Here is a 15,446-nt window from a genome sequence, read left to right on the forward strand (position 1 = left end):
CTTTGGTCAGCCAGTTTTTATATTATAGGAATTTGGTCATTTATAAAATGCTCACAGGAAATTGTGAAACTCTGATTTTGATGCTGTTTATAAATGAACACAAAAAGTGCTTCAATAAGCTGTCATCTGACCTACAAGAATGTAGAAAAGGACATGATAAAGCTCTGCAATATGGCTGACGCAGTATGTCGAAATATTAAAGTAGTGAGATGAAGGTACTGTATGTGTTTATAACCTCGAGCTTCTTCTCATTCTGACATGTGGTGTGATTTAAAGTCTTTGTTTATATCTAAGATGTGTGAAATAAATACGCGGTGTGTAATCTGTTCACTGTGTGTTCTATTATTATGTTCTGTGTCTTCATTATGAACATTATGAACAGGTGAATGTCTTTAAGGTGTTGCACCACTGGGTGGCGACACAGCTCGTCTCTGGTGACTGTAGCTCTGCTGTGGTCCATCCCTATGCTGTGTTGATCTACAGCTCACTTCCTTTCCTGACGCAAGTGCCCGGCAAGGCTGTCGCACGCCTTTATTTGTGGCCGCTGCACTGCAAAACTGGATTTAACAACGACCCAAAGCAGACAGACACACGACAGGACAACTTTCACGAGGACGTAGGTAAGTCTGTGGCAATATTTTACTGAACTATGAGAGGATATTCGTCGTATTCGTGAAGTGTATTTGCCGGCGACACATGCGGGGAGGCCTGGTGCTAGCGTTAGCTTAGCAACAACCCCGCGCCACGTTAGTGTGTCAGATGGTGATCATCGTTAGTTTGCTTACAAGGCTACGGTGTGTTTTCACATTATGTGAATTTTGTAACGAAAATGTACTTTACGGGATTTTGTTACGCCAGTTGCTTCCAGCGCTGGAGTTTGGAAGGCTACTTCTAAACCAGCTGTCAACGCTAGATGCTAGATGTTAGCATAGCACGTACGTAACGTTACACCAGTTTTTAACTTAGCCCCGTTGATTTTCGCTAAGGACAATCATCAGTGACTAAGAGCATGTCAAACGTTATATGCTGTGTTAAATTAATCCTTAAACAATGTTTGCGTCTTCACTGTCTGCAATGTCGTAGCATGTTGAGGTAACCCAAGCAAACACCAGTCCTTTATTGTGTGATTGTTGGGCAGCGACAGTGTTGTAGCTTACGTTAGCTAGCCAAATAACATATAGCTCGACACCGTTTACTGACATCTTACCACCGACAAACTCCATTGGAATGGTTTACACCTAAAACACCTATTCTTCATTATTCATCTTAGGAAAGTGTTGTTTTTCCCATTTGTAAGTTACACTGTGTAATGATAAATTGACTTATACTAAATCAGTCTTATACAGAACAGGGGAAGTTAAAACAAGAGTATTGAATACAAGTTAAAGGCAAAGCGCTCAAAGGCATTACAGTTTGTTTTTTTAAAGCTTAAAGAACGACCATAAGGTCCCACTTAAGACAAAATAGACAGATTAACAGATAAAGATTAGTCAAAAGAACAAAATGATAGACTGACACATAAAAGCAAGATTATGAAAAAGGATTAGGGTTATGAATTCGATCATTTAGAAAATAGTTTTCATTCGCAACAGAGCAAAAGTTCACATTTCATATATTGCTGATGTAGACAGATGCTGCGTTTTCTTGTGTATCATTCCTCACATGTTTAATTTTGTCCTTGCAGATTGACATCTTCTTTCAGCGATGTCTCGTTTCTTTGCCACCGGGTCTGACAGCGAGTCAGAGGAGTCCTCATCCGCCGATGAGATCGCCCCTAAAGCACCCGGGACGACTTTCAAGCAGTCAGTACATCTTAAAATAAATCCTATCATCAGGACTCAAATTCCACTTTTTGTCATAACCTCACACATACTTGTTTCTTTTATAGGTCGTTGCTTCTTAGTGACGATGAGGAGGATACCAAGAGAGTGGTGCGCAGCGCCAAAGATAAAAGGTTGGTGTGGCCACTTTTCTTTGTCTTTTCTTTTTCTGAAAATTAGCAGAATCGCTTATCAGTTTTGCCTGGAATGCTTTCATTCTCAAATGTAAGGTTCGAGGAGTTGACCAACCTCATCAAGACTATCCGCAATGCTATGAAGATTCGTGACATGGCCAAATGTCTGGAAGAGTTTGAACAGCTATGTCGAGCGTTCCTCAAAAGCAAGAATATCGTGGACAAAGAGGGTGTCCCACCTTTTTATATCCGTCTGCTAGCCGACCTGGAGGACTACCTGAACCAGGTCAGTAGACTGAAATTAAATCTTAAGAATACCAACTGTGTAATTTAATTATGAGTTAATATTCCCTGCAGATACTAAAGTATATTAACTTTGGTAAACCTAGTCTGACATTTTCAGTTTAGCTTGAAGTGATTAATATTATGTTCTTCTAGCTTTGGGAGGACAAAGAGGGCAAGAAGAAGATGAACAAAAACAATGCAAAAGCCCTCAGTACACTCCGTCAGAAGATCCGCAAGTACAACAGAGACTATGAAACTGAGATAGCTGCATACAAGGAGGTACGTTAGGACACTTTATCTAATTTCTTCTGTGCTTTAAAACATACAGAAATTTGAATGGTTAAGAGAGGTGAAACTAAAACCTCAGTGCCTTCTGTGTCTTTGTTAGAACCCACAGGAGTCTGCAGATGAAGAGGAGGAGAAGGAGCCGGGCGATTCTGGTGAGCTATATGTTTCCGTATCTGAGGATACTGTAGAATTGTAAAGGATCTGCAGAATGGAATTTATAATGTTTTGCCAGTATCCGCCACACAGCAGGTTCTCATGTTGTGCCAAACTCTGTTGCAAGCATTATAGACAAATGGATGCTAGTACGATCACAGGTCGACTCTCAAATCCATTCTTTTTTGGTCCTACAAGGCTCGTCGTCTGACAGCGAGGGAGAGGAAGGAGAGGACGGAGTGTCAGCCAAGGCATTCTTAAAGAAAAAGCCAGAGGCTTCCGCAGACGCCAGCAAGTTCCTCAAGACTGCCAAAGGATCCGGGGTAAGAGGCCCGCGCGATGTATAAGAATGAACAACAACAACAAACAACCTTGTGTTAATGTGCTGGGGTTTCTCTCACTGTGATAGGATGAGTCCTCTTCTAGTGATGACGAAGATGATGATGGAGACTGGGGCTCGGACAGCGTGGGCAGTGGCAGTGAGAGCTCAGATGATGGAGATGGACAGGGTGCATCTATGGCCATGGTCTTCCTCAAGAAGTGAGTCTTCTTCTCATCTTAGTTTTTGATTTACATCAGACAATATTCAGACATTTTTAGAGATATAAGCTGAATGTGACAGCACAAGGCAAAATTTGACACATGCTTTGAGAGAAAATGAATCAGGTAGAGCTTTGATAATGGAGTTTTTTTTACTGTGGGGGGGACGTTTGGCTTAATTTTTTACATTATCTTTGATATTTTACAGGCCAAATTGTTGAATGATATGAAAGTGAATAATTGTCATATAAAGTAATAATGAAAAGGAGTACCAAATTTCAGCCCTGGCAGTAAGTCAAATGAGTATGATGTAGACTTACAAACACTCACCCAGCATCTGTCCTCAGGAACCAAGAGCCAGAGAAGACCGACAAAAAAGTGCTGAAGAAGAAAAAGACCAAGAAGAAGGAGCGGCTAGAGGAGGAGGCTGAGGAGGAGGGAGGAGAAGAGGTTGAAGGAGGCTGGGAGAAAGTTAAAGGAGGCGCTCCGATGGTAAAGGTATCACATATTTGGATTAGACATTTTTAGATTTAGTGGAAAAAGATAGAATAATTGGTTTCAAACTCATCCCTATTTGAAACACTTGCATAATATGAATCAACAAATACTGTCTATATTAATCTTGTCATGTGGTGCACTCTGTCTATCAGGAAAAGCCCAAGATGTTTGCCAAGGGTACAGAGATCAACGTACCGGTGGTGGTGAAGAAGTTGAATGAGATCCTGCAAGCAAGAGGCAAAAAGGGCACAGACAGGTAACATCGCATCGTACATTAAAGCTCTACTACTTAAATGAAATACTGCCACATATGTTAATCATACTAAAGAAACACCAACATAGATAATGTATTAAATTGTATCGCTTATTTACACTCACAGTATATATAGTTGTTTATTGTATTTTATATTTAAAGGTACAGTCTGTAATTTAAAGCAACCTTCCTTTTTCCTCCCTCTGACAGGGCTGCACAGATTGAACTGCTCCACGCTCTGGCTAACATCGCTAATGAGAATAACTTGGGCCAAGGTATCATGGTCAAGATCAAATTCAACATCATCGCCTCCCTGTATGACTACAACCCCAACTTGGCAGCATTCATGAAGGTAGGAGCCTAGTTATGATGTAACTTTAGATTCAGGTTTTATACCTAGTAACAATTTTTAAAAAAAAAAGTCTAATTGATTTGAACAAGTGCACATATTTATGTATTGGTATAACACACCCATTGAAATGATAAAATATCTGAATTACCTTGTTTTCCCTCAGCCTGACATGTGGAAAAAGTGCCTGGACTGTATAGATGAGCTGTTGAACATCCTCTTTGAAAACAACAACATCTTCATCGGGGAGAACATCGCAGAGGACAGTGAGAGTCTGAGCAACACTGACCAGGTATCCCCCTCTTACTTTCGGGTGTGGTTGAGACCCAACAATGTCTTTGTTTCTGTATCTGCATCATCTGTGCTATAAATTATGGAGAAGCATCATTTTTAGCTTACATAAAAATGAAACTTGCATACAATGTGCATCATTTGTGGTTGCATTTTGTAACTGCTGATGGAGGATGGCATTGATTAAGTATTTATTGATTTGTGTGTGTGTTTGTCAGCCATACAGGGTGCGTGGATGCATCTTAACATTGGTTGAGAGGATGGATGAAGAGTTTACCAAGATCATGCAGAACACTGATCCCCACTCGCAAGGTGAGAATTATTTTTCATTTTGAGTATTTTAATTTTAGATATGAAATCATAGTGTGTAGCTGTATCATTTGTAGTAGCTCATCACTTTCTTTTCCACTCCTCCTCCAGAATATGTCGACAATCTGAAAGATGAAGGACGAGTGTGTGGCATCATTGACCGACTGCTCGACTACATGGAGAACAAGGGCAGCACGGAGGAGATTTGCCGCATCTACCTGCGCAGAATCATGCACACCTACTATAAGTTTGACTACAAGGCCCACCGCCGCAGCCTAGGCCTCCAGGGAGAGTCCAAGGTGAGAAAAGAAAAGTATTCGTATGGCTGATCTTGAGTGTGGTATACACAAGAAGTAGGGTGTGAAGTGGAAGCACATCTGGGCGTTTTTATGAATGCTGAGTTATGTTTCTTTGTCTTCCGTTTAGTCAGAGCAGGACCAGGAGGAGAGTGAGGGGGAGGACAGCGCCGTCATCATGGACCGCTTCTGCAAATTCATCTACGCCAAGGATCGCACCGACCGTATCCGTACCTGCGCTATCCTCTGCCACATCTACCACCACGCCCTGCACTCCCGCTGGTATCAGGCCCGCGACCTGATGCTGATGAGCCACCTGCAGGACAACATTCAGCACGCTGATCCACCCGTACAGGTAGGCAGGCAGGCAGACACAGAGCTACACTAAAGAGCAACAAATGAAACTTGAATTGAAAAGCTAAGTACCCGTATTGTCTTTCATGTAGATCCTGTACAACAGAACCATGGTCCAGCTTGGCATCTGTGCATTCAGGCAGGGCATGATTAAAGACGCCCACAACGCCCTGTTGGACATCCAGTCTTCTGGCCGCGCCAAGGAGCTCCTGGGACAGGGTTTGCTCATGAGGAACATGCAAGAGAGGAACGCTGAACAGGAGAAGATTGAAAAGCGAAGACAAGTAAGTGTCAATTACTTTCACATGTTGGTGGCGATAGGGGTATCTGTTTCTGGGAAATATCATGATTAAAATTAAAGCACTCTTGAAGTACATTATAAAAATTGTGAGTACTTTCAGAACATTGGGATGATGTCAGGTGGTACAGAATCTGATGTTGCTTTTCACTTCCCTCACAGGTGCCGTTCCACATGCACATCAACCTGGAGCTGCTGGAGTGTGTGTACCTGGTGTCAGCTATGCTTCTGGAAATCCCCTACATGGCCGCCCATGAGTTCGACGCCCGCCGCAGGATGATCAGCAAGCAGTTCCACCACCAGCTCAGGGTGGGAGAGAGACAGCCACTGCTCGGTATGCAACATGTCCCCTCAGCTGTTTACAGCAGGATGTTTACTCATCATAGAAACCAGAGAGAATAACTGTTGCCCTCCATTTGTCCTCCAGGACCCCCAGAGAGCATGAGGGAGCATGTGGTGGCAGCCAGCAAGGCCATGAAGATGGGAGACTGGCGTACCTGCCACTCATTCATCATCAATGAGAAGATGAACAGTAAGGTCTGGGACCTGTTTCCTGAGACACAGCGAGTACGAGAGATGCTTGTCAGGTTCGTGTAAAATGTTCTTATCGCTCAAATCAGTCTTATCAAGTAGCTGTTGTGATTAAGAATGATTTCAGGAATTAGAACTGAGTTTGCTTAATATCCATGCCATGATTCAGTCAGGCAATTCAGATATTATTTACAATTATAAACTACTTGCGTTGCCCTACATGATTTCATTCTTATGAATTTTCTCATTGTTTCCTTTTTATAGGAAGATCCAAGAGGAGTCACTGAGGACTTACCTGTTTACCTACAGTAGTGTGTACGACTCCATCAGGTGAGCACAAGATGGAACATTTTAACGTCAGTCACAACTGAAGCTCTGGTTCGTGTCGACCAATTTTGCATCCACTTAGACCAGAAATAGTGGTTTATGTGTGGAATTGGTGGCGTTACCCTTCAAGCAAACCATGAAGATCAAACCAAGCTTAACCTCAATTTTCTGACAAGAATGAACATTGTTGCTTGTAGAAGAAAATGTTCTTACAACTTTTGTTTCTGTCCTGCAGCATGCAGACACTTTCTGAGATGTTTGAGTTGGAGATCCCCATGGTTCACAGCATCATCAGCAAGATGATCATCAACGAGGAGCTGATGGTAAGTTTCTGTCAGTATGGATGCGGCACGGTATTCCTTCATGGTATTTTTGCTGCGTCCTTACATCTATAAATGGATTTTTTAACTTTTAACTGGGTTCCGTCCTCCCAACAGGCGTCACTCGACCAGCCCACACAGACGGTGGTGATGCACCGCACAGAGCCCACCTCCCTGCAGAACATGGCCCTGCAGCTGGCTGAGAAGCTGGGCAGCTTGGTGGAGAATAACGAGCGCGTCTTCGACCTCAAACAGGGCGTCTATGGAGGCTACTTCAACAGAGGTGAGTTTAGAGAACACTCTTCACTGTAACCCTGTTGTCAATGACTGCAAGTCACATTAAAGTTACTGACTGTGAATGTTGTATCTTGTTTAATTCCTTCAACATCTCTATTGCTACTAAAGGTTGAATAGTGCTTCATAATAAACAATAATATCTGTTTTTTCTTTGCATCACAGATCAGAAAGGTGGCTACCAGCAGAACAAGGGGGGTTACCAGAGAGGTAAGTCAGGCAAGTTTCGATCCGACTTTTCTTACTTTTTTTTTTTGCTTACTGAGTGTGTTCTCATTTAATCAGTGACTGACTTGTAATGCATTGAAATATCAGATCTAGAATAACGAGCAGGTCGTGCTTGAACAGAATCTGTGTGTTCGTAGTGTTGCATAACACGTGTTTACAGGTGTTCTGAATGGCTACCCTGGATGGAGTTGTACAAAGGGGAGAGTTGTGCTATTGTTTTGACTGTGTTTTCCTCTTTTGCATGTTCACAGATCAGAAAGGCGGTTACCAGCAGAACAAGGGCGGCTACCAGCGAGGCGGCTACAGAAATCAAAACCAAAACAACTACTGAGCTTGGATCGCGTGGATTTCGGTCTCTCCCCCTGAACTAGTCTTCATTCCATAACAACAACCTGAATTTCTGTGCTCAACACTTGGCTGTTTGCTCTTCTCCTTCATTTGACTCAAAACTGCTTTTCACTGACCCTGAATCAGCTGAAAGTTACCACAGCCTCTCACTGCAAATGCACAGTGTGGTGTTTAAGTATTGCCAACTTGTTTGGATAAAGTGAAGTTTTAAGGTTGTTATTATTGCTCATAGAAAGGTGTGTACTGATGGCACTGCAGTGTGGCTGGCTTGTGGCAGTACAGTTGGGTGACAGACATGTCAAGTTTTGTTGACTTATCGAATAAACAGTAGTAAACTAATGAACAGTGTATTTTGAATTTTTCTTCTCTGCTTTTCCTCCACACTAAACTCGAGGTTCATATCAGTGAAAATCATTAACATTATTATTTTATACTGGGGGTGTCTAAAGAGGTTTTAGTTGGATTCTCCACAGTTTGTGGCATACAGTAAGTCAATAATAAATCATCTTATGGAAATATGAGAAGTCTTGTCCAGAAGAAAAGATAGGAAAAGTTCACTGGGCAGAATTTGAGTTAATTACTGATGACATTGCAGCGATCAAAAAAACAAGTTAACAAAAACAAAAGAATGCAGAATATTGTTGCCCAGGAACTGGTTTTCCATAATCTTAATAATTTGGTCTTGCGAGTATTAGAAATTCAGGGACTGTTACTGATTCTGAATCTATTCAGAGTAATTTTTATTAAAGGCAACTGTTATTAAGTCAACTTGAAAGGAACAAATGTAGCACGCTTTGCCGTATAAACAAAGGTGTAAAGAGTAACCAGCAAAATAGACTGAAAGTGTGTCACTTATCTAACTTCTAAGTTGCTTCAGGTTAATGTTTAAGTCTCATTTCACAGCAGCCCAAAATGAAAACGGGTATTCTGTAGATGTACAAAAGATATCAATCATTTTAATGTAAAGCAGCAAAAATGTCACAACTTGTTCCTCAGTTGGTGCATTTATTGTTCTCAATTGTTCAGTCGCTCATTGTTCAGTTTATCAAACAGTCACTTGGGTGAAAACTGCTGTAACTATTAAGTTTTATGCTTAATTTGCCTTATGTTGATTCCTCACTTGCATGCAGTCAGCTTTCATATAAGCTCTTTGGATCTTACAAAATACAAAAAAATCAATCAATTTGCCTTCATTAAGTTGGCCGTTTGTATTCCCATGTGGCTTCCTTATTCAACACCATGTCCTGACTGGGGTGCCAGCGTCAGAGTTCGAGGTTCAGCAGCAAAGTTCACACTGGTCCCTCCTCTCTGTTTTCCCCCTGTGCTGGTGGCCTATGAGCTGGCTTTCCTCAGCCTCAGTCTCCTGTAGAGCTCTTTCCTCAGTAGGTCCCTCTCTTTGCGGATTCCCTGCAGCACGGTGCGATTCTCCTGCGCCCGTCGCACCAGGTAGGGGAGGGTGTCATCCACCGAGCCATAAGGCACCGACTTGTACACGGCGTAGCCTTCTTTAGCTTGAGGAAGGAGGACAGAGACAATGTGAACCAATCAAACATCAAGACTGCATATAAATCAGTCTAAAGGCAAAGATGGGCGATGAAAAATGATTTATATCATTTATAGGATCACAAACCAGCTCTGGGGAATATGTGATTTTTGTCAAATGATACCAGATATTAGCCAAATTCAGATTTGTGCACAATCTGTTCAAGCACAACATTGTTGAACAGGACGTTCAGCAGAGCATGTAAAGAGGGCACGGCTCACCCAGCGTGAGGGAGACGTGATCACACATGCCCAGCAACTGGCCGAAACACACCGAGCCTCCATCCTTGTCTATCCCCAGCTCCTCCATCCTGCAGGTCAAACGCACAATAGCTACATCATAAATGGCAAGAGTAAAAAGCCTTTGGCTCAAGCGCCCCATCAGCAGTTGCAACATAAAACTGAGGATTTAGAAAAGTGCTCCACTACTCTAGCATTGCACTCCTTAGATGAGATTGTTAGACAGCTTTTAATAAAGGCTTTTAATTTAGCTTTGAGCAACTTTCATTTTCAACTGACATAATGTGGCATAACTTGATCAGACTGAAACTGTGTGTTTTTCACGTGTTACAACCCATACACCTGTAAGCAGAAGAACCATATGTTGATGTTAATTCAGTAGCTTTCCGCGTACCAGCGGAAGGAAGCAGAAAAAAAGCCAAAAAGTTCTGCTGCAAGACAAGAATTTGTAAAACTGGTATTATTTAAATTGGTCACAAGGCAAAAATGGTTGGGAGCCATCATACTCCTTATCAGGTGACATTCAAGTGAAGGTAAAATCAGACTAGGGAGACAAACAGTTCACTGATTAAAGTGGCCTTGTGTAAATATCTCTCTCACGTCACCAACCGTTTGGCGGCGTGTCTCACTGACTCCTCATTGTGAGAGGCCACGATGATCCTGTAGCGCTCAGGTTTCTGGGATATGTGGTCCAGCATCACATCCAGCGAGCCGTTATAACTGCACAAACACAAGCAAGCGGGCAAAATGTGTTGATGTGTTCACTGTCAAAAATGATCTGTGTGTTTTTCAAGACTACATGAAGCTGCCTTCATTCCATCACAAACTAATTTATTTTGGGGGTTTTTAGCATTGATCCAGGTTTAAATTGACCAAACACACTGGGGCTAAATTTGTTTATGTGTTTGTCTGGCCATGAACTCTTATCCACCTGACGTTGGTATCCTCCCAGCACCGGTGGATGGGGTCCGGACGCCCCTCCTTCTCCGCCAGCTTGCTCTCTTTGTCCATGTAGGCTCCTCTCACCAGCTTCACCCCCAGACAGAAACCCTCCATCTTGGCCAGCTGCAGAGCTTCTAACAGGAGAGACCTGGACTCCTGGAAGACAGTTGACTAACTATCAGCTACAGTAGAGTACAGTACAGTTAGAAGTGACGTTTTGATATCGCAGATAATTGCCTTCAGGTAACACTGATATGTGTTCCAAATCCAGGCGCCGTCTTTGTTAAACTTCTTCATCATCGCCATGGTGACGAGAGAGAGGGCGGGGTTCATGTAGGTGTACTCTGCATCCACCAGGACTCGGACTTTGTTCACACTTGCCTGAAAAAAACAAAACAAACAAACACTATTAGTCTTTGCAGTTATTCTGTCATTGCGATTTCTGCATGAAACCTGAAGAGAGCTGAGCTCAACAACAAATAGTCACAATATTTGAAGGGTTTAAAGGGGCACTATGTAGTTTTTGGACAATACATTTAGAAACTCAGAAAGGTTATATTTACAATATTGATATGCAAATAAGACAAACTTATTATTTCCTCGAGAAAATAAGATCCTCAGAACGCCACTTGAAGGTATAAAAGTGGCAGAGTCTGCCACACACAAACAAAGTGAAACAGTACGAAATTGTGTTGTTCTTTACGGTCAGTTTGTTCATTCCGTCATGAAAAGAGGAGAGATTGATTATTTAGTTTGTTTATGCATTAATGTGAATCAGTTTCCTCCCAAAAACTGAATAGTGCACCTTTAATATGAAATGTAGTCATTTATCACTCTGATGCAGTCACGTCTGTACCTCTGCTATTTTGTTGAGTCTCTGCAGGCCACAGAGGAAATGTGTGACTTCACTTTCATCTAAACCAGGGAAGCTGATTGCCTGAAAGGTCAGACATAAATTGTCCACATTTTGTTTCCATGACTCGCCCTCATCAACAATGTAAAATGTGTGTCTGAGCTGGGAAAAAACAACAAAAAACAAAAAGTCTGACGAACAGGGTCATTTTGGTTCACTGTGGTCGCACCTCTCCATTCATAGCTCTGACGAGGAGATTCAGGTCGTACGGTTGTCGTGCGATGAGGGTCGTGAGTTTCACCTTAAAACAAGCGGCACAGACTGGTCAGTGGGAGGTAAAGGCACAGCGCTGAGTCAAAAGAGAGACACTGGGAGACAGGACATCTGAGAGCAGCCTGAGGCGCCGTGTTGACACATCAAACAGTCAAACGTGTGCTCTTATCTTTTTTCCCATGTATTTGAACTACATTCAGCCACTGCTTGGCTCATCTCCATCAAAAAGTATGTCAGGTTCTCATACAACTCTCACATTTCTCAAATGGCTTCCCCTGTCACCTAAATACTGAGAAAATTTTTACAGAATATCCCAGTAAATGGCATTTTAAAAATGTGTTTCTTGACATTTCTTGTATAATAACATCTGATGTCATAAATATATTATTCATGTCCCTGAAAACACAATGAGTGGTGACTGAGATGTGAAACGTTGCCTTACACACAGCTCCGGGCTGAGCAGGGCTGTGATCTTCAGCTGCATCATCGGGTCTGTGCTCCAGGCGTTGCTGTGGGACATTCGCACACATTCCAACATGGCCTCCATGTTGTCATCATATCTCTTCTCTCTGGTGGTGACCAAAAGCAATATAAAGTACAAAACCTACACAACTACTTGAAATCATTTGTATTTGCATTGTAGATCAGCACTGACTTGACATTCAAAATTCATTATCGGGATTATTTTTGGTTGCGTCTACAATAGGTTTACAATCAGTTTTCTCATACTGTCTGCTGCTGCAGCTCTGTACTCCCCCTCTGTCTGAACAGTCTGTTTCAGCTCCTGTCTCTTTAAGACCTCTCCGCCTGAATACACAGTCTCCTTTGATTGGTCAGCTCACACATGCCTGAACCAGCCTGCTAACAACAACAGAGCAGCTATGTAAGGTGCATTCTTATGTGCCAAACTAGCAACTGGGCATATTTCATGCAAATGTGTGACTCTGTAATGAAGTGTGATGTCATGAAGTCACGGACTGGAAGGCAGGACTGCTGACGAGGCGTTTCAGGAGCAGTGGGAGAGAGGAGCTTCTCTTGGTGCAGAGTTTGACCATTGAATTTTCAAGATATTTTACGTCCACGAGAAGATAATATAAACCATTGAAGGAAAGAGGGGACTGGGCCCAAGAAAGGCAACACATGATTAATTTCCTCTCAAGCAAAAACGCATTCCTTCCCCATCACTTTTGATAAGTGAAGCAATGACAGCTGCAATAAAAAAAATAAATAAATAAAAATTAAAACATTAACCAAAAACATAAATTGAACACTGAGAAGTCATTCGAGTCATCATGTCTCAGGTCAAGTCGCAAATCAAGTCCAGGTCCTAATGACTCCATTTAGTCCACATCTGGCTAAAACTGAACATATCAGACAGAGGAGCAAAACAGCGCTGCAGCACAGACCGTGTGAGGAAACTGATGTGTTTCTCAGTACTAAAGCATATAAACCTATTCTAGTAGTGACCCCTAAATAACATTATCAGCCTCAGTAAAATATGTATTTCGCCGCTCATAGCCTGAGAAAATCTGGTCAACGACTACAAAATTCAGAAGTCAAGATGAGACATATAAGTAAAATTAACTATATTTTTCTGGCCTTCACTCAAAACAGATCCACCTGATGAAAACGAGTCTGAGTTATACCCGGTGCTTTCTCCCAAATCCTCTTCTATGGGCACCGCCAGCATGGGCCTCAGTCCCAGCTGGCTCATCTTCTCCATGGACTGAGAGATCTCACCCTCGTCCTCTCCGGCCACAAACTGGGCGTATACAGTGGGCCGCAGCAGCAAGGAGAACCCCCTCCTCCCCAGGAGGGTGCGCGCTATCGACATCAACTGCAGGAAGAAGAAGATGGTGATGAAGATGAGGAAGGTGAAGCAGACAGAGGAGTGATGGAGATTGAGGATGGAGAAACAAGAGGTGACACAGAAGCAGTGTATCCAAGATGTTTCCGTCCATGCGACACTCATTCTTTCCTCCTTTCACCTGTTGGTCTCATTTATTTCATCCTCCTCCAGATGAGCACGAACTCAAGTCCTACCTTCCCACAGTTGTTCACCAGCACAGGGAAGGAACAGAGGCGGAAGACGCCCAGAGCACGGAGCAGCTCCCCCCACGTCTTCACCCTGAAGGCGCTGGGATCCTCGAAGGCCAGAGTCGCTGAGAGAAGGTCAGGCTGCTTAGCTGCCACTGACCTGGAGGCCACAGTACCCAGCAGCCTTAGCGACAATAGTTGAGGGATTGAAGGACGCAAATGAGAACACATCATCCTCCCGGGAAAAGTGTGTGTTTGTACGTGACAGGATAAGCTTGTTGGTGGAGTGTCAGTTCGAGGCGTTTTGTATAACTCCTCCTTTGTTGTAATTTTTTGACGTCCTGTATCTTAAATAGAAATACAATGAAGTGTCAGAGAGACATCATCAGAGCCTGAGTGGTCAGATGTCCTCTCATGTCAGAACCTGTGGGACGAGGAGAAAGGAAAGGATCTAACAGACAGTGACGATGATCAGTCAATTGAAAAAAAAAAAAAAAAGTTAGGAGCCAGGACAATTTGACCCGAAAGCAACGGAAGTGTCTGAAATTGACAATAAAAATCGCAAAAACAAACAAGAAATAAGAAGAGACACCTCACCCTCCTTCCTGAAAGTGACACTCTGATGAACTAAATGATGAAAAGCTCAGCAGGTGCGATTTGCAGGTTTGAGAGTTGTTCCGTAAAATCCATCATCTTTTGGCTTACTCGCTGGTTAATAAGTGACTACTTGGAAATTTGAGTAAACATCAAACTGACCCTTAGCATCAGCCCACAAGTGTCTGCTCGGCTTTGACATCAACAAGATGGACATTTAGAGCTCACTTTGTCATGTCTATAAAAAAAAAGCATTTGTTGTGTTTGAGCTTCTGTTGTTTTGCCAGAATTTTGGTAGTAAAGGGAATTTTATTTTATAATTATGGCGACACTACACTGTCATTTGTGACAATGACAGTGTAGTGTAGTTATGAGGTTTTTTTTCATTGATATTTTCTTTTCTTTTTTATTATTTTCTATGGTTACAAGTGATTTTTCTTTTAAATCTTCAATTTTCTTGTTAGAGTGATTTTGTTTCATCTGTTCAGGAACCACAGATAAAAAAATAATAAAAAATTAAAAAGCTTCTTGGCTAACTGTAAGACACCAGGAGAGAAGAGGACACATAACAGATGCTCTGAAGAGGTCAGCTGTACTTTGAGGGGGGCTGAATTCAAACATTTTCCCCAAAAAGACTAAACGAAGCAGCTGGAAGAAGAAATGATTAACTGCTGCCTGCCACTATTCATATCTAACCCGAACGACTGATAAACCTCTAACTTTACACACCGCTCAAAGCCACTTGAATTGCAATACTAGCACTGCTGACCAACCAGGCATGAAAACAATAATGATTTTTACTGTCAAAGCTAAAGGGTCGGGGACATCTTAGGACATTCAAGTAGCCATACAGAAGTTAAAGGACGTCTATCCAGGTGCTACAAATATTTATAAATATGAGGAATGAGGAAGGAAATATTTAAAAAGTCACTATAGTCAAACATTTTTGATATTTTCTTTCCTCATGACACATTTTATTCTATCTATGCCTTCTTGTCTTTGAAGTACCCAAGGTTTTTTTTTTTTTTAAAACACACTGTATTACATCA

The 15,446-nt window shown here is 42.2% G+C and overlaps 2 protein-coding genes across 5 annotated transcripts; one reads left to right on the forward strand and one right to left on the reverse strand.

Moving 5' to 3' along the window:
- Positions 1–459: 459 nt before the first annotated feature.
- Positions 460–8,256, forward strand: eif3c (eukaryotic translation initiation factor 3, subunit C). 3 transcript variants are annotated; one of them, XM_037080620.1, is made up of 23 exons: positions 460–620; positions 1,685–1,802; positions 1,889–1,954; positions 2,051–2,240; positions 2,393–2,518; positions 2,628–2,679; positions 2,879–3,003; positions 3,090–3,220; positions 3,568–3,718; positions 3,871–3,974; positions 4,182–4,323; positions 4,487–4,612; positions 4,830–4,923; positions 5,032–5,219; positions 5,347–5,571; positions 5,663–5,854; positions 6,031–6,202; positions 6,296–6,455; positions 6,664–6,729; positions 6,962–7,049; positions 7,164–7,329; positions 7,506–7,559; positions 7,820–8,256. In XM_037080620.1, the coding sequence occupies exons 2-23, from the start codon at positions 1,705–1,707 to the stop codon at positions 7,897–7,899; spliced, it is 2,796 nt and encodes a 931-aa protein (XP_036936515.1). In that variant the 5' UTR covers positions 460–620; positions 1,685–1,704; the 3' UTR covers positions 7,900–8,256. The 3 variants fall into 3 exon arrangements, with proteins under 3 accessions (XP_036936515.1, XP_036936516.1, XP_036936517.1); XM_037080621.1 differs by having other exon boundaries at positions 3,568–3,712; XM_037080622.1 differs by lacking the exon at positions 460–620 and having other exon boundaries at positions 1,705–1,802; positions 7,506–7,550.
- Positions 8,257–8,906: 650 nt separating this feature from the next.
- Positions 8,907–14,569, reverse strand: prodh2 (proline dehydrogenase 2). 2 transcript variants are annotated; one of them, XM_037081628.1, is made up of 11 exons: positions 14,401–14,569; positions 13,810–14,227; positions 13,413–13,603; positions 12,209–12,335; positions 11,723–11,794; positions 11,497–11,577; positions 10,878–11,021; positions 10,630–10,796; positions 10,308–10,418; positions 9,681–9,769; positions 8,907–9,427 (listed from the first exon to the last, which is right to left on the reverse strand). In XM_037081628.1, exons 2-11 carry the CDS (start codon positions 14,035–14,037, stop codon positions 9,249–9,251), a joined length of 1,389 nt encoding a protein of 462 aa, XP_036937523.1. In that variant the 5' UTR covers positions 14,038–14,227; positions 14,401–14,569; the 3' UTR covers positions 8,907–9,248. The 2 variants fall into 2 exon arrangements, with proteins under 2 accessions (XP_036937523.1, XP_036937524.1); XM_037081629.1 differs by lacking the exons at positions 11,497–11,577; positions 11,723–11,794.
- Between the last annotated feature and the right edge of the window lie 877 nt (positions 14,570–15,446).

The sequence above is a fragment of the Acanthopagrus latus genome, chromosome 20 (genome assembly GCF_904848185.1).
Source record: "Acanthopagrus latus isolate v.2019 chromosome 20, fAcaLat1.1, whole genome shotgun sequence".
In the NCBI taxonomy this organism is placed as follows: domain Eukaryota; kingdom Metazoa; phylum Chordata; class Actinopteri; order Spariformes; family Sparidae; genus Acanthopagrus; species Acanthopagrus latus.

What these genes read in the sequence shown, in the direction of transcription:
- eif3c (XM_037080620.1), top strand. Translation starts at nt 1,705, where the DNA reads ATGTCTCGTTTCTTTGCCACCGGGTCTGACAGCGAGTCAGAGGAGTCC. An exon ending in GAGGCGCTCCGATGGTAAAG is followed by an intron (nt 3,719 to 3,870) that starts GTATCACATATT and finishes TCTGTCTATCAG; the next exon opens with GAAAAGCCCAAGATGTTTGC. An exon ending in GCCTCCAGGGAGAGTCCAAG is followed by an intron (nt 5,220 to 5,346) that starts GTGAGAAAAGAA and finishes TCTTCCGTTTAG; the next exon opens with TCAGAGCAGGACCAGGAGGA.
- prodh2 (XM_037081628.1), bottom strand. Translation starts at nt 14,037, where the DNA reads ATGATGTGTTCTCATTTGCGTCCTTCAATCCCTCAACTATTGTCGCTA. An exon ending in TCAGAGCTATGAATGGAGAG is followed by an intron (nt 11,578 to 11,722) that starts GTGCGACCACAG and finishes CTGACCTTTCAG; the next exon opens with GCAATCAGCTTCCCTGGTTT. An exon ending in TGGGAGGATACCAACGTCAG is followed by an intron (nt 10,419 to 10,629) that starts GTGGATAAGAGT and finishes GTGTTTGTGCAG; the next exon opens with TTATAACGGCTCGCTGGATG.